At 47.8% G+C, this 21,520-nt stretch overlaps 1 protein-coding gene across 1 annotated transcript in view; it reads right to left on the reverse strand.

The window, feature by feature from the left end:
• Positions 1 to 21,520, reverse strand: part of LOC311144686 (uncharacterized protein) — a 76,985-nt gene that overhangs the window by 19,649 nt on the left and 35,816 nt on the right. The window contains exons 7-14 of the mRNA XM_084180769.1: positions 20,996 to 21,094; positions 19,230 to 20,465; positions 7,266 to 7,963; positions 6,405 to 7,037; positions 5,399 to 6,251; positions 3,190 to 3,260; positions 1,356 to 1,547; positions 1,118 to 1,278 (exon numbers count right to left, since the gene is read on the reverse strand). Of these exons, the coding sequence (XP_084036895.1) occupies positions 1,118 to 1,278; positions 1,356 to 1,547; positions 3,190 to 3,260; positions 5,399 to 6,251; positions 6,405 to 7,037; positions 7,266 to 7,963; positions 19,230 to 20,465; positions 20,996 to 21,094 (3,943 nt within the window). The remainder of the gene's footprint in view (positions 1 to 1,117; positions 1,279 to 1,355; positions 1,548 to 3,189; positions 3,261 to 5,398; positions 6,252 to 6,404; positions 7,038 to 7,265; positions 7,964 to 19,229; positions 20,466 to 20,995; positions 21,095 to 21,520) is intronic.

Below are 21,520 nucleotides of genomic sequence, written 5' to 3' on the forward strand. Positions count from 1 at the left end.
CTAAAGAGCTCAGTGACTTTCAATGTGGCACCGTCATAGGATGCCACCTTTCCAACAAGTCAGTTCATCAGATTTCTGTCCTGCTAGAGCTGCCCCGGTCAACTGTCAGTGCTGTTATTATGAAGTGGAAACGTCTAGGAGCAACAACGGCTCAGCCGCAAGGTGGTAGGCCACACAAGCTCACAGAACGGGACCGCCGAGTGCTGAAGCACATAGCGCGTAAAAATCGTCTGTCCTCGGCTGCAACACTCACTACTGAGTTCCAAACTGCCTCTGGAAGCAACGTCAGCACAATAACTGTTTGTCGGGAGCTTCGTGAAATGGGTTTCCATGGCCGAGCAGCTGCACACAAGCCTAAGATCACCATGCGCAATGCCAAGCATCGGCTGGAGTGGTGTAAAGCTCGCCACCATTGGACTCTGGGCAGTGGAAATGTGTTCTCTGGAGTGATGAATCACATTTCACCATCTGGTTGTCCGACGGACAAATCTGGGTTTGGCGGACGCCAGGAGAACGCTACCTGCCCGAATGCATAGTGCCAACTGTAAAGTTTGGTGGAGGAGGAATAATGGTCTGGGGCTGTTTTTCATGGTTCGGTCTAGGCCCCTTAGTTCCAGTGAAGAGAAATCTTAACGCTACAGCATACAATGACATTCTAGACGATTCTGTGCTTCCAACTTTGTGGCATCAGTTTGGGGAAGGCCCTTTCCTGTTTCAGCATGACAATGCCCCTGTGCACAAAGCGAGGTCCATACAGAAAAGGTTTGTCGAGATCGGTGTAGAAGAACTTGACTGGCCTGCACAGAGCCCTGACCTCAACCCCATCGAACACCTTTGGGATGAATTGGAACGCCGACTGCGAGCCAGGCCTAATCGCCCAACATCAGTGCCCGACCTCACTAATGCTCTTGTGGCTGAATGGAAGCAAGTCCCCGCAGCAATGTTCCAACATCTAGTGGAAAGCCTTCCCAGAAGAGTGGAGGCTGTTATAGCAGCAAAGGGGGGACCAACTCCATATTAATGCCCATGATTTAAGAATGAGATGTTAGACGAGCAGGTGTCCACATACTTTTGGTCATGTAGCGCACCTAAAGGTTAGGGGTTAAAGGTTACTCACAGTGGTAGCGCTGTGGTCCACCAGCAGAGGTTTCTTCATGTAGGAGCCCAGCAGGATCTTTCCATTAGAGAAGGTTTCAGCCAGCAGGTCCATCTTGTAACCCAGAGCTCTGTTTCGGTACGAGAACCACTGGAAATGATCTGGGCTGATCTGGCCTCCCTCTGACAACACAACACAACACAGGACAACATTACACTATTGTTGACCTATTGCCCCATCTCTGTCTGTGTGTACGTACGTTTCCCGGTGGCAGGCCAGAGCAGAGCCAGCCAGTCGGTGAGGTTGGCCTTGTCCTCCAGCTGCAGTGTGATGGCTTTAAGAGGAGGAGCACAAACAGCCGCAGTCACAGCCTCAGGATCTGACAGCACGATACCAGGAGGGACAGACGGATGGACAGACGGATGGGGCGTCACTCTGGATGACGGGAGCCCTGTCATGGAGAGGTCAGGGTTAGAGGTCAGGGTCAGAGGTCAGGATTAGAGGTCAGGGACAGGAAAGTATTCACACTCCTTCAGAAAGTATTCACACTCCTTCAGAAAGTATTCACACTCCTTCAGAAAGTATTCACACTTCAGAAAGTATTCACACTCCAGAAAGTATTCACACTCCAGAAAGTATTCACACTCCTTCAGAAAGTATTCACACTCCTTCAGAAAGTATTCACACTCCTTCAGAAAGTATTCACACTCCTTCAGAAAGTATTCACACTCCTTCAGAAAGTATTCACACTCCTTCAGAAAGTATTCACACTCCTTCAGAAAGTATTCACACTCCTTCAGAAAGTATTCACACTCCTTCAGAAAGTATTCACACTCCTTCAGAAAGTATTCACACTCCTTCAGAAAGTATTCACACTCCTTCAGAAAGTATTCACACTCATTGACTTTTTCCACATTTTGTTGTTACAGCCTGATTTTTAAATGGATTCAATAGAGATTTTGTCGTCACTGGCCTACACACAATAACCCATAATGTCAAAGTGGAACTATTTTTTTACAAATAGATGTAAAGCTGAAATGTCTTCAGTCAATAAGTATTCAACCCCTTTGTTATGGCAAGCCTAAATAAGTTCAGGAGTAACAATTTGCTAAACGAGTGAAAATAAAGGAAGCCTGTACAGATTAAAATATTCTAAACATGCATGCTGTTTGCAACAAGACACTAAAGTAAAACTGCAAAAAATGTGGTAAAGCAATTAACTTTTTGTCCTGAACACATTACTGAGTACCACTCTCCATATTTTCAAGCATGGTGGTGGCTGCATCATGTTATGGGTATGCTTGTAATCGTTAAGGACTGGGGGAGTTTTTCAGGGAAAAAAATCAACTGAATGGCGCTAAGCACAGGCAAAATCCTAGAGGAAAACCTGGTTCAGTCTGCGTTCCACCAGACACTGGGAGGTGAATTCACCTTTCAGCAGGACAATAACCTAAAACACAAGGCCAAATCTACACTGGAGTTGCTTACCAAGAAGACAGTGAATGTTCCTGAGTGGCCGAGTTACAGTTTTGACTTAAACCTACTTGAAAATCTATGGCAAGACCTGAAAATGGTTGTCTAGCAATGATCAACAACCAATTTGACAGAGTTTGAAGAATTTTGAAAAGAATAATGGGCAAATGTTGCACAATCCAGGTGTGGAAAGCTCTTAGAGACTTACCCAGAAAGACTCCCAGCTGTAATCACTGCCAAAGGTACTTCTACAAAGTATTGACTCAGAGGTGTGAATACTTATGTAAATGAGACATTTCTGCATTTCATTTTCAATAAATTAGCAAACATTTCTAAAAACATGTTTTCACTTTGTCATTATGGGGTACTGTGTGTAGATGGTTGACATTTAATTTGGATCCATTTTTAATTCAGGCTGTAGCACAACAAAATAAGTCAAGGGGTTTGAATACTTTCTGAAGGCACTGTAGTTTAAATGTGTTAAATTAAATCAAACTTTATTTAAAGTGCATTTAAAATCCCAACACACTTTAAATGAAAACAATCTAATTAAAAAAGTCAAAGCAAACAGGAAGCAGTAAGCAAACAGGAAGCAGTAAGGCACAATGCTCTGCACTTACAGATGTCCTCATGCTCTTCACAATCCTCCAGTTCAATCATGGAAGACGGTCCGCTTTTGAAACCTTTTAACCTGTTGACAAAAAGGAATGGATCACCTGACATCACGTTGGACAACAGTCACTCATAACGTTGTTTAGAAGAGAAGCAACAGTAAGAAATACCCTATATATACAGCAGTATGTGGAAACTCCTTCCAATTAGTGGATTCTGCTATTTCAGCCTCACCCGTTGCTGACAGGTGTATTAAATCGAGCACACAGCCATGCAATCTCCATAGACAAACATTGGCAGTAGAATGTCCTTAATGAAGAGCTCAGCGACTTTCAACGTGGCACCGTCATAGGATGACACCTTTCCAACAAGTCCGTTCGCCCTGCTAGAGTTGCCCCGGTCAACTGTCAGTGCTGTTATTGTGAAGAGGTCTAGGAGCAACAACAGCTCAGCCATGAAGTGGTAGGCCACACAAGCTCACAGAACGGGACCGCCGACTGCTGAAGCGTGTAAAAATTGTCTGTAAGAAAGATTTCTTTATCCTATCCCAGGTATTCCTTAAAGAGGTGGGGTTTCAAGTGTCTCTGGAAGGGGGTCAGTGACTCCGCTGTCCTGGCGTCGTGAGGGAGCTTGTTCCACCATTGGGGTGCCAGAGCAGCGAACAGTTTTGACTGGGCTGAGCGGGAACTGTGCTTCCGCAGAGGAAGGGGAGCCAGCAGGCCAGAGGTGGATGAACGCAGTGCCCTCGTTTGGGTGTAGGGTCTGATCAGAGCCTGAAGGTAAGGAGGTGCCGTTCCCCTCACAGCTCCGTAGGCAAGCACCATGGTCTTGTAGTAGATGCGAGCCTCAACTGGAAGCCAGTGGAGTGTGCGGAGGAGCGGGGTGACATGAGAGAACTTGGGAAGGTTGAACACCAGATGGGCTGCAGCGTTCTGGATAAGTTGTAGGGGTTTAATGGCACAGACAGGGAGCCCAGCCAACAGCGAGTTGCAGTAATCCAGACGGGAGATGACAAGTGCCTGGATTAGGACCTGTGCCGCTTTCTGTCTTTCAAGTCAGTTTATGAAAATGCCCTTTTTTGTTACAAATGTAACTTGAACCATGAATAAACACATTCACTAATAATGACTAACTTCTTGTAGCAGGCATTAGAGGCTATAGAACAATCTCTCAAGCCCACGTGCTAGTGAATAGCCAGCTAATCTTTACCTGGATGTATTTGCTTGCTAACAAGGTTCAACAGTTGAATTGTTACGACCACACCATTCTGTCTGTCTGCAACTGTTTGAACAGCATGTTAGCCTGTCCACTTTGTTCAGATGTTGAAATCAAGTGGCCTACCTTATTTCTCAGAATGAGAACGAGTTGCCAATTCCTTATATAATTGTTTTATGCTTATGTACATTTATAAACAGACTAGACAGCAAGTATGACAGTCTTTGGCTAAAATGCTGCTAACGGTACGTGGTACCACAATGCCGCGCGCGACAAACTGAGCATTAATTTTCCAGAATCAACGTTCATTGATACTCTGGTTTTAGTAGTGTCTGATCTGGACGCAATTTGAGGAGTTGAGACATAAAAAGGGTATCGTTAGAAAGGTTAACTTCTCCTCTATTACAGTAAAATAATGTCTCTGTGTTTCGGTGTCCATAGGACCGATTCTGTTGGACCAAACCTCAAATGCAAATAACGAGTTGAAACCGCTTGTCAGAGAGGAAGATGTGATATCACAACTTTGTTGGCGTGAGAGGCAGGGGGAGGGGCTTGGTGTGTAAACCATAGAGGAAGAGGCGAAGCGCTAGAATCTGTCCATATATGGGCTTATTTTGGACCTATTCTTTTTGCCTGCCTTCCCACCTCTGGGATGACGACTCCCATTGTTAGGGAGGAGACGTGCATCTCGTCCGTATACAGATCTCTGAGCAAAAGAGACCAGAAAAAAACAATGAGAAAAAGCTGATAAAAACTAAAAACTAAACCATGATTCATGCGATACAGGCATTTGGAATATCGCTCAAAAACTCACATTCTAATTAATCAAATTCATTTGATATATCGCCTAGTCAGAAGTAACAGTGTTGAAAAGAGAAGCAACAGTCAGAAGTAACAGTGTTTAGAAGGAACATTTAGATGTAAAGGTGTTGAGAAGCAACAAACAGAAGTAAGTGTTGAGAAGCAACAGTCAGAAGTAACAGTGTTTAGGAGTGTACTTACGTGTTGTCTGAGAGTCGGTTGTTGCTTTGGGAGAAGTCTCGGCGTCTGGTCTTTTTCCCCAGCTGTCCAACAGGCTCTATGTAGACCGTACTGGCACTCAGATCCACAGGGCTGGAGCTCCTGTCACTGGCTGTGTCCTGGGAGGGGTCCTTAGCTGGACCAGGGCTGAGGCTGACGCTGGGGCTCTGGGCTGACTGCTCTTCAGGGAATAGGGCTTTCCTCCCTGAAGTCTGCAACGTGCTTCTGACAGTGGCCACCGGGAGCGCTTCTCTGCCCGAGGAGAAGATGGCGCCAAAGGTGGCCAGAGAGCGCTTGGCCGTCTTGGGAGTGGAGGGGTCCTTCCTCTTCACCAGGGTCTGAACTGCTCCAGGTCGAGGTGAGGAGGCTGTGTTGCCGTTCTGAGGAGGTCCCAGGGTCTGGACTGCTCCAGGTCGAGGTGAGGAGGCTGTGTTGCCGTTCTGAGGAGGTCCCAGGGACTTAGCAGGCCTGGTCCGGACTGGTCTGGGCTTGGACTTACTTCTCACCACCTTGCGTGTTTTTGGGTTAGGCTGGGGTTGATGGGATGAAGGTGTTTTGGGGTAAGGCTGGGGTTGTTGAGGGAAGGAACAGGTGCGGCCAGCATTCTCTGGGGGGTTGTTGGTCTCCCACCAGTTCACTGGAGCTTTCCTCCTCCTGCTACTGCGTTTCTCTGGAGCCTCCCTGGCCTGGTGCTGCTGCCTGCTGGGGGTAACGGTAGCAGAGTGGGGGGTGGCATCACTCCTGCTGGGGGTAACGGTAGCAGAGTGGGGGGTGGCATCACTCTGGGGTTTACACTTGGGAGTGCGGGTGTAGATCCAGTCAAACACCTTCTCACCTGAGAAGAGACACAAGCAGAACACAAATCACCACATATTTCAATAACAGCTGTTTGAGATGACAGTACATATTCTGTATATTACTAAGCTTGATTTATGAGTGAACTATATTCCCTTGAAGGAAAAAGGATGGCGTTAATATGAAGCCTTACTTGAGGTGAGTGTATGCTGTCTGAGAGGGCTGGGCATGGCCTCCTGCTCCTCTTCTCTCTGACCTTCAGGCCTCGCTGGCTCCTCTTCTCTCTGACCTTCAGGCCTCGCTGGCTCCTCTTCTCTCTGACCTTCAGGCCTCGCTGGCTCCTCTTCTCTCTGACCTTCAGGCCTCGCTGGCTCCTCTGTCCTGGCTGTCGTCTGCTTCTTAGGTCTGCCCTTCTTGGGCTTCTCTGCTTTCTGCTCTGCAGTCTGATTGGAGCACGGTTTCTTCTCTGTGGTCTGATTGGACGAGGGTTTCTTCTCTGTGGTCTGATTGGACGAGGGTTTCTTCTTTGCGTTCTGATTAAACAAGGGTTTTGATGGCCCGTCCTCCTGCCCTGACTCCACAGAGGAATATCTTGCTAGTTTAGATGTAGTCTTGTTATTCTGTTTGGACTTGTTGTCTGTCTCTGTGAGCTGTGTGTTGACAGGACTGGTGAGCCACCAGGGACCAGGCTTCGTCCTCTTCCTCTTCCTTGCTAACTGGGAGGAGTCAGCCTCACCTGTAGGGGCGGGGCAGACCTCCTGGGCCTTACAATTGGCTGGAACCTTAGAGATGACTCGTCTCTGTCCTGTTGGTGCCAACTGTAGAACTGTGGAGGAAAGACAACATTACATCTAGCCTAGTCTTTTATGTAAACTACATTTTTCCCCCATTGATTGTTTTGTGAATGTTTTTTATATATTTTTTTATTTGTTGAGAGCTCTTACAAAACATATTCCTATACCTACAAATGGCATGATACAACTTGAACTTATGATGAACGTTGTAGTCAGAGAAACCATGATGATGTGTGATGTCAGCTGTCAGAGGATCTTACCTGGAGAAACATCCTGGTCTGCCGCCTGGTCTTCAGCTGATGATTGGTCTGCAGCCGCTTCACTCTCCTCCTCCATGGTGACGGGCTCCTCCCCAGCTCGACCTGACAGTCTCCTGGTCTTCCCAGACTGCCGGCCTCGTCCTCGGCTCGTCTTGGGGTTCACCTTGTCACCTTGGATACCAGCTTTGGATTTAGAGATTCTGGGAACTTTCTTTTCTGTTTTGGTGTGGCTAGGTTTAGGCTTGGCCCCTCCTGGTGCCTCTTGTTCCAGGTCACCTGCTGTCGTTGGTTCAGATAACAGGTTGTTGCCTTTCTTCTTGTCTTGTTCTATGTGGTCTGCCTCGAGGTCAACATGATTAACAGGCCCATCACCCTGAGGTCCTACCCCCTGGGGACTAGAGTCCTTCTCCTTCCTGGTTGTAGGATTCTTTCCCTTCTTCTCTTTAGTTGTCCGAGGTCTGTCTGTCCCTCCTGATCTCTGATTGGCTGTAGCCTTGGTGAGTGTGTCTGCTGAGGCATTGTCACTACTGTGTGATTGGTTCTGCTGCTGCGGTCGTGGTTTGGCTGTGGATCTGTTGGGGTCAATCTTCCTGCGAAGGGAGAACCAGGAAGGCCCATCATCCTCCAGGATCAGGAAGTCATCCTCCAGCTCGGTGAGAGGAGGTTCTCTCACTGGAGACGCCAGGGCTTTCCTAGGACTGAACAGAAACAGGGCTTTAACCCTCTGACCTATAACCCTAGCCTCTAACCCTTTCCTAGGGCTGACCAGAAACAGGGCTTTAACCCTCTGACCTATAACCCTACTCTAACCCTTTCCTAGGACTGAACAGAAACAGGGCTTTAACCCTCTGACCTATAACCCTACTCTAACCCTTTCCTAGGGCTGACCAGAAACACAGCATTGACCACAGCCTCTGATCTCTAACCCTTTCCTAGGGCTTATGAGTGAGAAAGTTAGACGCACAAATATCATACCCCAAAAATGCTAACCTGTTATTGTAATGGTGAGAGGTTAGCATGTCTTGGTGGGATATTTGTGCGTCTAACTTTCTCACTCATCATTATTCATGATTAATTCAGGACTATCCGTAATCATGGTAGCATCCACATTAATGTAGTAGTGTTTCAAAACAAATTATCTTCTGATTTACTAAATAAGTGTCTCCAAAATGACAATTATTTACCATAAAATGGGGGGACAATGTAAAAAAGGGCAGTAATTTCTAAACGGCCCTTTAACCTCAGTCATTGTATCATTTCAAATCCAAAGTGCTGGAGTACAGAGCCAAGACAACAAAATAATTGTCACTGTCCCAATACTTTGAGCTCCCTGTATTCTGCCCTGTAGCAAAGAGAAAATGTTGCAGTTTTAAAGCTAATTTCCTGCAATTATATGCATTTAGCCATGCAGTGTTCTTTTGCTCACACATAAAATATAAACTGACCGTACAAAACATTAAGAACACCTTCCTAATATTGAGTTGCACCCCCTTTTGCCCTCAGAACAGCCTCAATTCATCGGAGCATGGACTCGACAAGGTGTCGAAAGCGTTCCACAGGGATACTGGCCCATGTTGACTCCAATGCTTCCCACAGTTGTGTCAAGTTGTCTGGATGTCCTTTGGGGGGTGGACCATTATTGATACACACAGGAAACTACTGAGCATGAAAAACCCAGCAGCGTTGCAGTTCTTGACACAAACTGGTGCGCCTGGCACGACTCCGGTCTCCTCCCCTTCATCTACACTGACTGAAGTGGATTTAACAAGTGACATCAATAAGAGATCATAGCTTTCACCTGGATTCACCTGGTCCCTCTATGTCATAGATGCCATACACGCCGTCTGCCCATTTCAGTTGAAACCATGATTCATCGCTGAAGAGCATACTTCACCAGTGTGCCATTGGCCATTGAAGGTGAGCATTTGCCCACTGAAGTCAGGTCAAGACCCTGGTGAGGACGACGAGCACGCAGATGAGCTTCCCTGAGACAATTTCTGACAGTTTGTGCAGAAATTATTCGGTTGTGCAAACCCATAGTTTCATCAGCTGTCCTGGTGGCTGGTCTCAGACGATCCCGCAGAGGTCCTAGACTGGCCGGTTGGACGTACTGCCAAATTCTCTAAAACAATGTTGGAGGTGGCTTATGGTAATGAAATGAACATTAAATATTCTGGCAACAGTTCTGGTGGACATTCCTGCAGTCAGCATGCCAATTGCACACTCCCTCAAAACTTGAGACATCTGTGGCATTGTGTTGTGTGACAAAACTGCACATTTTAGAGTGGCCTTTAATTGTCCCCAGCACAAGGTGCACCTGTGTAATGATCATGCTGTTTAATCAGCTTCATGATATGCCACACCTGTCAGGTGGATGGATTATCTGGGCAAAGGAGAAATGCTCACTAAAAGGGATGTCAAAATGTGCGCACAACATTTGAGAAAATAAGCTTTTTGTGCATATGAAAGATTTCTGGGATCTTTTATTTCAGCTCATGAAACATGGGACCAACACTTTACATGTTGCGTTTATGTTTTAGTTCTGGACTGAATGTCATTTATGGTGAGTTTGGTCATTTCCAAGAGAATGAAAAGGTTTTGATGCTTGTCTGCTCTGATGCAGCATGTGAACACGCTGTGTCTGGAGTCGGTAGGGCAACGGGCCTGGGGGAGGAGCAGACTGGGGGAGGAGCAGACTGGGGGAGGAGCAGACTGGGGGAGGAGCAGACTGGGGGAGGAGCAGACTGGGGGAGGAGCAGACTGGCCCGAGAACAGAGGAGAAAAAATGCAAGGAAATTAAAAATGTTGGCAGCTGTACAGAGAACTCATCCAAAGGGCTTTGACCTCTCAAATACGGCAGAAAGCTTAAACAATAAGATGCACCGTCACCTTATTAATTCAGAAACGTACTAAGATAACGTGTCCCCTAAGTTTAACGTGCTAGTTAACGCAGAATTCCTCATTTTTATAATATAATATGCCATTTAGCAGACGCTTTTATCCAAAGTGACTTACAGTCATGCGTGCATACATTATTTGTATTTTTTGTATTTTTTGGTGTATGGGTGGTCCCGGGGATCGAACCGGTTACTAGCGCCGTGCTCTACCAGCTGAGCTACAGAGGACCAGAGGACCCGTTACTAGCGCCGTGCTCTACCAGCTGAGCTACAGAGGACCAGAGGACCCGTTACTAGCGCCGTGCTCTACCAGCTGAGCTACAGAGGACCAGAGGACCCGTTACTAGCGCCGTGCTCTACCAGCTGAGCTACAGAGGACCAGAGGACCCGTTACTAGCGCCGTGCTCTACCAGCTGAGCTACAGAGGACCCGTTACTAGCGCCGTGCTCTACCAGCTGAGCTACAGAGGACCAGAGGACCCGTTACTAGCGCCATGCTCTACCAGCTGAGCTACAGAGGACCAGAGGACCCGTTACTAGCGCCGTGCTCTACCAGCTGAGCTACAGAGGACCAGAGGACCGGTTACTAGCGCCGTGCTCTACCAGCTGAGCTACAGAGGACCGGTTACTAGCGCCGTGCTCTACCAGCTGAGCTACAGAGGACCCGTTACTAGCGCCGTGCTCTACCAGCTGAGCTACAGAGGACCACTTTTTCACAAAGGGAAAAAAAAATAAAACGTGTAAGAAATCTAAGATCTAAAATGGTTCTTATTGTCATTTCTGCATCAGACTATTTTTGTGCTTCAATTGCACTTTGCACTGATGAGATTCAGGAACTGGCAGACAGCGCTCTGACTGATGTGGAGCTTTTTTCTCAGGTACTTTTCTCAGTGTAGACAGTCTACTTTTCTCCATAAAATTCAAGATTTACTTGAAACAAAACATTCGGAACTGTAGCTGGCTACATTATTTATATGATAAACATTAAACGCCTAACCCTTTCCTAGTGCTGAACAGAAACAAATCATTAACCTAACCTCTAACATGCTGACAAGACCGTCGCACGCATCCACACCAGACGCGATCAGGACACGCAGGTTGAAATATCAAAGCGAACTCTGAACCTACTATATTAATTTGGGGACAGGTCGAAACACATGAAACATTCATGAACATTTAGCTAGTTAGCTTGCTGTTGCTAGCTAATTTGTCCTGGGATATACAGTGCCTTCGGAAAGTATTCAGACCCCTTGACTTTTTCCACATTTTGTTATGTTACAGCCTTATTCTAAAATTGATTAAATACAAATGTTTCCTCAGAAATGTACACACAATACCCCATAATGAAAAAGCAAAAAAAGTTTTGAAATTTTTGCAAACAGAAATACCTCAATTTCGAGTCTCATAGCAAAGGGTCTGAATACTTATACAAATGTAATATCGGTTATTAATCTTTTATAAATTTGCAAATTTCTAAAAATGTGTTTTTGCTTTGTCATTATGGGGTAGTGTGTGTAGATTGATGAGGAACATTTAAAATGTAATCCATACTACTAAAAACCAATGAGGAGCGAGTCAAGCGTCACAAATACAACCGAGTTCTATTTCAGCGCCTGGCTACGCAGACGCTCGTTGACGCGCTCGAGCAGATCAGATAAAATTATTGAATAACGTGTACATTTATTTTGCAACACTCACGCAACGCGGGCGGTGTGGTCCGCATGTAACTTTAATCTCTAACCCTTTCATAGGGCTGAACAGAAACACATAATTAACCCTAGCCTCTAACCCCTAACCCTTTCATAGAGCTGAACAGAAACACATAATTAACCCTAGACTCTAACCCCTAGCCCCTAACCCTTTCATAGAGTTGAACAGAAACACATCATTAACCCTAACCTCTAACCCCTAACCCTTTCATAGAGCTGAACAGAAACACATCATTAACCCTAACCCCTAACCCTTTCATAGAGCTGAACAGAAACACATCATTAACCCTAACCCCTAACCCTTTCATAGAGCTGAACAGAAACACATCATTAACCCTAACCCCTAACCCTTTCATAGAGCTGAACAGAAACACATCATTAACCCTAACCCCTAACCCTTTCATAGAGCTGAACAGAAACACATCATTAACCCTAACCCCTAACCCTTTCATAGAGCTGAACAGAAACACATCATTAACCCTAACCCCTAACCCTTTCATAGAGCTGAACAGAAACACATCATTAACCCTAACCCCTAACCCTTTCATAGAGCTGAACAGAAACACATCATTAACCCTAACCCCTAACCCTTTCATAGAGCTGAACAGAAACACATCATTAACCCTAACCCCTAACCCTTTCATAGAGCTGAACAGAAACACATCATTAACCCTAACCCCTAACCCTTTCATAGAGCTGAACAGAAACACATCATTAACCCTAACCCCTAACCCTTTCATAGAGCTGAACAGAAACACATCATTAACCCTAACCCCTAACCCTTTCATAGAGCTGAACAGAAACACATCATTAACCCTAACCCCTAACCCTTTCATAGAGCTGAACAGAAACACATCATTAACCCTAACCCCTAACCCTTTCATAGAGCTGAACAGAAACACATCATTAACCCTAACCCCTAACCCTTTCATAGGGCTGAACAGAAACAAGGCATTCAGGGTCCCCCCACAGGAGTTTTTAACAAGGTGGTGCTGATAAGTCAGTCGAGGAGGAGGTGCTTTGAACACCTGTAACTGCCATTTCCTGCAATCTAAACACTTGAATTAAGTGATTAAGTGCAAATAAATTAATTAATTTTGTAAATGTCATTAATACTGGTTTTAAACCCAGCGTTCCCCAAACTAGGGGTCGCGACCCCATGTGGGGTCAACTGATTTGAAAATGGGGTGGTGAGAGACCTTGGTTCATAGAACCAGGGTTATGTCAGTAACCTCCGGTAGTCGCTAAATGCTGTTGTAATAAACAGCGGTTTCCGTTTCCTTCCTACAAATATGGATTTATCTTTGAACGGTTTAAGCTACAAAATATTATGACCCCATCACTGAAAGATATGACTATCAGGAACACACGTGTTCTGTTTCCCTCTCCAATGCCTACAAGCTGCGTAGGGCTCAGAACAGACTGGACAGGACCAGACTGGGGGGGAAAGAACATCAATGATGGTGTTATTTTCTACACAGAAGATCATTCAAAAGTATTGCCTGATGATCTTCTGAACTTCCCAATATCTTTCTGATTTCAGTCACTTCAAACCAGATTGAAATACTTTGGCCATATATTACATAACTGTTTTTCCATGGTGTGGTCCACATTTGTATATACAGTGCATCTGGAAAGTATTCAGACCCCTTCCCCTCTTCCACATTTTGTTACGTTACAGCCTTATTCTAGAATTGATTAAATAAGACATTTAGGCTGTAACGTAACAAAATGTGGAAAAAGTCAAGGGGTCTGAATAATTTCCAAATGCACTGTATTTCAAAATGGGTTCGTGGGCCAATTTTCTGAGGGAACACCTGCATTAGCCCTAGCCACCATTATACACTGTATACAGTATCAGAATTCACCACATCAACTAATAGCAAAGACAGTATGAAGATGGGCAGAAAATGCTTAATCCCTAACCACTCAGCCCCTCCCAGATGGTCATGCTGTCTCCCTCCCCTCCAACCCTAACCACTCAGCCCCTCCCAGATGGTCATGCTGTCTCCCTCCCCTCCAACCCTAACCACTCAGCCCCTCCCAGATGGTCATGCTGTCTCCCTCCCCTCCAACCCTAACCACTCAGCCCCTCCCAGATGGTCATGCTGTCTCCCTCCCTCCCCTCCAACCCTAACCACTCAGCCCCTCCCAGATGGTCATGCTGTCTCCCTCCCCTCCAACCCTAACCACTCAGCCCCTCCCAGATGGTCATGCTGTCTCCCTCCCCTCCAACCCTAACCACTCAGCCCCTCCCAGATGGTCATGCTGTCTCCCTCCCCTCCAACCCTAACCACTCAGCCCCTCCCAGATGGTCATGCTGTCTCCCTCCCCTCCAACCCTAACCACTCAGCCCCTCCCAGATGGTCATGCTGTCTCCCTCCCCTCCAACCCTAACCACTCAGCCCCTCCCAGATGGTCATGCTGTCTCCCTCCCCTCCCCTCCAACCCTAACCACTCAGCCCCTCCCAGATGGTCATGCTGTCTCCCTCCCCTCCAACCCTAACCACTCAGCCCCTCCCAGATGGTCATGCTGTCTCCCTCCCCTCCAACCCTAACCACTCAGCCCCTCCCAGATGGTCATGCTGTCTCCCTCCCCTCCAACCCTAACCACTCAGCCCCTCCCAGATGGTCATGCTGTCTCCCTCCCCTCCAACCCTAACCACTCAGCCCCTCCCAGATGGTCATGCTGTCTCCCTCCCCTCCAACCCTAACCACTCAGCCCCTCCCAGATGGTCATGCTGTCTCCCTCCCCTCCAACCCTAACCACTCAGCCCCTCCCAGATGGTCATGCTGTCTCCCTCCCCTCCAACCCTAACCACTCAGCCCCTCCCAGATGGTCATGCTGTCTCCCTCCCCTCCAACCCTAACCACTCAGCCCCTCCCAGATGGTCATGCTGTCTCCCTCCCCTCCAACCCTAACCACTCAGCCCCTCCCAGATGGTCATGCTGTCTCCCTCCCCTCCAACCCTAACCACTCAGCCCCTCCCAGATGGTCATGCTGTCTCCCTCCCCTCCAACCCTAACCACTCAGCCCCTCCCAGATGGTCATGCTGTCTCCCTCCCCTCCAACCCTAACCACTCAGCCCCTCCCAGATGGTCATGCTGTCTCCCTCCCCTCCAACCCTAACCACTCAGCCCCTCCCAGATGGTCATGCTGTCTCCCTCCCCTCCAACCCTAACCACTCAGCCCCTCCCAGATGGTCATGCAGTGTCACAACCTTCGCTCTCTCTCCCCCCCCCACTACCCTCTTCTCTTCTATCATCTCTCCCTTCTGTCTCCTGATTCTGCCACATCAACCCTCCTGCCCACCCTTTCCGCATCCTATGATTCGCATTGTCACCTTTCCTCCCGGCCGGCTCGGCCCGCCCTCCTGCAACATGGCTGAGTGACTCATTGCGAGCTTACAGAACTGGGCTGAGAGAAAATGGAGGAAAACTAAACTTCCAGAGAACCTGTCATCTTTTCACTCCCTCCTCTCTACATTCTCTTCCTCTGTATCCGCTGCTAAAGCCACTTTCTACCACTCTAAATTAAGCTTCTGCCTCTAACCCTAGGAAACTCTTTTCCACCATCTCCTCCCTCCTTAATCCTCCACCCCCTCCCCCTCCGCAGACAACTTTGTTAACCACTTTAAAAAGAAGGTTGACGACATCTGCTCCTCATTCACTCAGCCTATTGAGTCCACTGGTCCCACTCACACAGAACTACCCTACGCCTTGACCTCTTCCTCACCTCTCTCTCCAGATGACATCCTGCGACTAGTGAGTTCTGCCCGCTCGACCCCATCCCCTCCTCCAGACCATCTCTGGAGACCTTCTCCCATTCCTCCCTTCCCTCATCAACTCATCCCTGACCACTAGACCCCATCCCCTCCTCCAGACCATCTCTGGAGACCTTCTCCCATTCCTCACTTCCCTCATCAACTCATCCCTGACCACTAGACCCCATCCCCTCATCCAGACCTTCTCTGAAGACCTTCTCCCATTCCTCACTTCCCTCATCAACTCATCCAGACCTTCTCTGGAGACCTTCTCCCATTCCTCACTTCCCTCATCAACTCATCCCTGACCACTGGCTGCGTCCCCTCTGACTTCAAATTGCCCCAGTCGCTCCCCTCCTCAAGAAACAAACACTCGTCTCCTCTGACGTCAAAAACTATAGACCTGTATCCCTTCTTTTCTTTCCAAAACACTTGAGCGTGCAGTCTCTGATCAACTCTCTCATTACCTCTCTCAGAACAATCTTCTTGACCCTAACCAGTCAGGCTTCAAGACGGGTCACTCAACCGAGACTGCTCGTCTGTGTCACGGAGGCTCTCCGCACTGCCAAAGCTGACACTCTGTCCTCTGTTCTCATCCTCCTAGATCCATCTGCTGCCTTTGACACTGTGAACCACCAGATCCTCCTCTCCACCCTCTCAGGGCTGGGTGTCTCAGGCTCTGCCACCTCTAGGACTGCCCGAGTCGCTCCCCTCACACAGGAAGCGGTGCAGGTCCTAATCCAGGCACTAATCTCCCGTCTGGATTACTGCAACTCGCTGTTGGCTGGGCTCCCTGTCTGTGCCATTAAACCCCTGCAACTTATCTAGAACGCTGCAGCCCGCCTGGTGTTCAACCTTCCCATGTTCTCTCATGTTACCCCACTGGCTTCCAGTTGAAGCTCGCATCCACTACAAGACCATGGTGTTTACCTACGGAGCAGCAAGAGGAACTGCCCCTCCCTACCTTCAGGCTATGCTCAAACCCTACACCCCAACCCGAGCACTCAGTTCTGCCACCTCTGGTCTCTTGGCCCTCCCACCCCTACGGGAGGGCAGCTCCCGCTCAGCCCAGTCCAAGCTCTTCTCTGTCCTGGCACCCCAACGGTGGAACCAACAATCCCCCCTTCAACCCCTTTCTAGGAAAAGTATACATACTATGCCTGTGATATGTGGTTGTCCCACCTAGCTACAGTGAGGGAAAAAAGTATTTGATCTCCTTCTGATTTTGTACGTTTGCCCACTGACAAAGAAATGATCAGTCTATAATTTTAATGGTAGGTTTATTTGAACAGTGAGAGACAGAATAACAAAAAAATCCAGAAAAACGCATGTCAAAAATGTTATAAATTGATTTGCATTTTAAATGAGGGAAATAAGTATTTGACCCCCTCTTAATCAGAAAGATTTCTGGCTCCAAGGTGTCTTTTATACAGGTAACGAGCTGAGATTAGGAGCACACTCTTTAAGGGAGTGCTCCTAATCTCAGTTTGTTACCTGTAGAAAAGACACCTGTCCACAGAAGCAATCAATCAGATTCCAAACTCTCCACCATGGCCAAGACCAAAGAGCTCTCCAAGGATGTCAGGGACAAGATTGTAGACCTACACAAGGCTGGAATGGGATACAAGACCATCGCCAAGCAGCTTGGTGAGAAGGTGACAACAGTTGGTGCGATTATTCGCAAATGGAAGAAACACAAAAGAACTGTCAATCTCCCTCGGCCTGGGACTCCATGCAAGATCTCACCTCATGGAGTTGCAATGATCATGAGAACGGTGAGGAATCAGCCCAGAACTACATGGGAGGATCTTGTCAATGATCTCAAGGCAGCTGGGACCATAGACACCAAGAAAACAATTGATAACACACTACGCTGCTCAAAAAAGCACATATACAGGCCCGTCTGAAGTTTGCCAATGAACATCTGAATGATTCAGAGGAGAACTGGGTGTTGTGGTCAGATGAGACCAAAATCGAGCTCTTTGGCATCAACTCAACTCGCCGTGTTTGGACGAGGAGGAATGCTGCCTATGACCCCAAGAACACCATCCCCACCGTCAAACATGGAGGTGGAAACATTATGCTTTGGGGGTGTTTTTCTGCTAAGGGGACAGGACAACTTCACCGCATCAAAGGGACGATGGACGGGGCCATGTACCGTCAAATCTTGGGTGAGAACCTCCTTCCCTCAGCCAGGGCATTGAAAATGGGTCGTGGATGGGTATTCCAGCATGACAATGACCCAAAACACACGGCCAAGGCAACATAGGAGTGGCTCAAGAAGAAGCACATTAAGGTCCTGGAGTGGCCTAGCCAGTCTCCAGACGTTAATCCCATAGTAAATCTGTGGAGGAAGCTGAAGGTTCGAGTTGCCAAACGTCAGCCTCGAAACCTTAATGACTTGGAGAAGATCTGCAAAGAGGAGTGGGACAAAATCCCTCCTGAGATGTGTGAAAACCTGGTGGCCAACTACAAGAAATGTCTGACCTCTGATTGCCAACAAGGGTTTTGCCACCAAGTACTAAGTCATGTTTTGCAGAGGGGTCAAATACTTATTTCCCTCATTAAAATGCAAATCAATTTATAACATTTTTGACATGCGTTTTTATGGATTTTTTTGTTGTTATTCTGTCTCTCACTGTTCAAATAAACCTACCATTAAAATGATAGACTGATCATGTCTTTGTCAGTGGGCAAACGTACAAAATCAGCAGGGGATCAAATACTTTTTTCCCTCACTGTATCTGAAGATGAATGCACTGACTAAGTCACCCTGTGATATGTGGTTGTCCCACCTAGCTAACTAAGTCACTCTGGATAAGAGCGTCGGCTAAATGACTAAAATGTAAATCCCCAATCACGCTTGTAGACGACATTGGCTACGTGTCAGTTTGTCACTTTCAGGAAGTTGGAGTAATACCATGATCAATTACTGAAGACATTGGCTCTAATCCAGGTTGTGCCTTTATCTTTCGAGACAATTAACAACTAAGGAAGAATATTTCACTTCTCTCATTGACTTCTCAAACCCCAAACTCCAGCCAGGTATACTTCGCAAGCATTCCCGGAAGTCTTGCGATGTTGGGCCTCTGGGTTTAGAAACTCAGGGAGGGGCCTCCCGAGTGGCACAGTGGTCAAAGGCAATTAACTGTGAGATCCTGGTTCGAGTCCAGGCTTGACCGGGAGACCCATTGGGCGGCGCACAATTGGCCAAGCGCCGTCCAGGGTAGGGGAGTGTTTGGCCGGCAGTGCACGCTGACTCGGTTGCCAGGTGTACAGTGTTTCCTCCGGCACATTGGTGCGGCTGGCTTCCGGGTTAAGTGGGCACTGTGTCAAGAAGCAGTGCGGCTCGGTTGGGTTGTGTTTCGGAGGACGCACTACTTTCGACCTTCGCCTCTCCCGTGTCCGTACGGGAGTTGCAGCGATGGGACAAGACTGTAACTACCAATTGGATACCCTGAAATTGGGTAGAAGAAAGGGGGTAAAATACAAAAATACTAAAAAAAGACACTCAGGGAGGGCCACTACTGTGGATATTGTAAACAGGACAGTTCTAATCATTCATTGGGTTAAATGAAAACAGATGTGGACTCACCAGGCAGGCTTTGACTGACCAGCCTCTCTCAGCTTCTGGAGAAAGGAGGATGTGGCTTTCCTTTCCTGTGTTGCCTCCTTCTCTGGTGGTTGGGCCAGACTCCTCTTCTCTGGCGGTTGGGCCAGACTCCTCTTCTCTGGCTGTTGGGCCAGACTCCTCTTCTCTGGCTGTTGGGCCAGACTCCTCTTCTCTGGCTGTTGGGCCAGACTCCTCTTCTCTGGCTGTTGGGCCAGACTCCTCTTCTCTGGCTGTTGGGCCAGACTCCTCTTCTCTGGCTGTTGGGCCAGACTCCTCTTCTCTGGCTGTTGGGCCAGACTCCTCTTCTCTGGCTGTTGGGCCAGACTCCTCTTCTCTGGCTGTTGGGCCAGACTCCTCTTCTCTGGCTGTTGGGCCAGACTCCTCTTCTCTGGCTGTTGGGCCAGACTCCTCTTCTCTGGCTGTTGGGCCAGACTCCTCTTCTCTGGCTGTTGGGCCAGACTCCTCTTCTCTGGCTGTTGGGCCAGACTCCTCTTCTCTGGCGGTTGGGCCAGAATGTTAATCTCTGGCGGTTGGGCCAGAATGTTAATCTCTGGCGGTTGGGCCAGAATGTTAATCTCTGGCGGTTGGGCCAGAATGTTAATCTCTGGCGGTTGGGCCAGAATGTTAATCTCTGGCGGTTGGGCCAGAATGTTAATCTCTGGCGGTTGGGCCAGACTCTTCTTCTCTGGCGGTTGGGCCAGACTCTTCTTCTCTGGCGGTTGGGCCAGACTCTTCTTCTCTGGCGGTTGGGCCAGACTCTTCTTCTCTGGCGGTTGGGCCAGACTCTTCTTCTCTGGCGGTTGGGCCAGACTCTTCTTCTCTGGCGGTTGGGCCAGACTCTTCTTCTCTGGTGGTTGGGCCAGACTCTTCTTCTCTGGTGGTTGGGCCAGACTCTTCTTCTCTGGTGGTTGGGCCAGACTCTTCTTCTCTGGTGGTTGGGCCAGACTCTTCTTCTCTGGTGGTTGGGCCAGACTCTTCTTCTCTGGTGGTTGGGCCAGACTCTTCTTCTCTGGTGGTTGGGCCAGACTCTTCTTCTCTGGTAGTTGGGCCAGACTCTTCTTCTCTGGTGGTTGGGCCAGACTCTTCTTCTCTGGTGGTTGGGCCAGACTCTTCTTCTCTGGTGCTGGTTGTTCTTTGGGTTCCACTGCTGGATACGGGCTTCTGTGGGGAGGCTCCTCTGGCTCCGTCTCTGTGCTGCAGAGGGACAGTCTCAACTTCCTGGAGAATTAACACAATAGGGATGTGTCAAATTCTAAATGATCTTAACATTTAAACTGCCATTTTTGTCCAGTTTCCTTTAGAACAATAAGAACAAGTGATACAATTCCACATGAAATCACAATGCAGAATATGGTCCTATTACGTACCACAGTCCTAGACACAGTAGGCTACCGGTAGTCTGTAATTTCATATTATGAGACAAAAACACACTAACTAGCAATGATTCATGAGAAAAATAGTTTGAGAGCTTGCGCTTTGTACTTGCAGACTAATTATTGAACAATTTCTGCACCAAGGCCATCATGGTTTTTCAACATGGCATCTGGTAGTCTGGTTCTAGATATGCCATCAGGGTTTTGAAGTCAACATCCTCTACCATTGACAATGGCTGCATATCAACTGCAGTCATTTCTGGAATCAAACCCTAACCAAGGTCTCCTGTCCTGTGTTACCACTGATGTGATTATTATGTAGATGACTATAATAAGGTTTAAGATCAGTCTGCAGAGCCAGACCAGTAGACTAACCAAGGGGTCTCTTCCTCCTCCGTCATTCTGTGAGCTGGGGTATTTTGTTTGCCAACAGAAAACCGACAGGGAGGAGAATCCAGCACTGCATCACATCCTCTGGAGAAGAGAGGGAACATCAGGGAGGTATATAAGAAGAGAGGGAACATCAGGGAGGTATAAAAGAGGGAACATCAGGGCAGGGAGGTATAGAAGAGGGAACATCAGGGAGGTATAGAAGAGTGAACATCAGGGAGGTATAGAAGAGTGAACATCAGGGCAGGGAGGTATAGAAGAGTGAACATCAGGGCAGGGAGGTATAGAAGAGGGAACATCAGGGCAGGGAGGTATAGAAGAGGGAACATCAGGGCAGGGAGGTATAGAAGAGGGAACATCAGGGCAGGGAGGTATAGAAGAGGGAACATCAGGGCAGGGAGGTATAGAAGAGGGAACATCAGGGAGGTATAGAAGAGGGAACATCAGGGAGGTATAGAAGAGGGAACATCAGGGAGGTATAGAAGAGGGAACATCAGGGAGGTATAGAAG

Source organism: Coregonus lavaretus (assembly GCF_964263955.1).
Source record: "Coregonus lavaretus genome assembly, chromosome: 2".
Taxonomy (NCBI): domain Eukaryota; kingdom Metazoa; phylum Chordata; class Actinopteri; order Salmoniformes; family Salmonidae; genus Coregonus; species Coregonus lavaretus.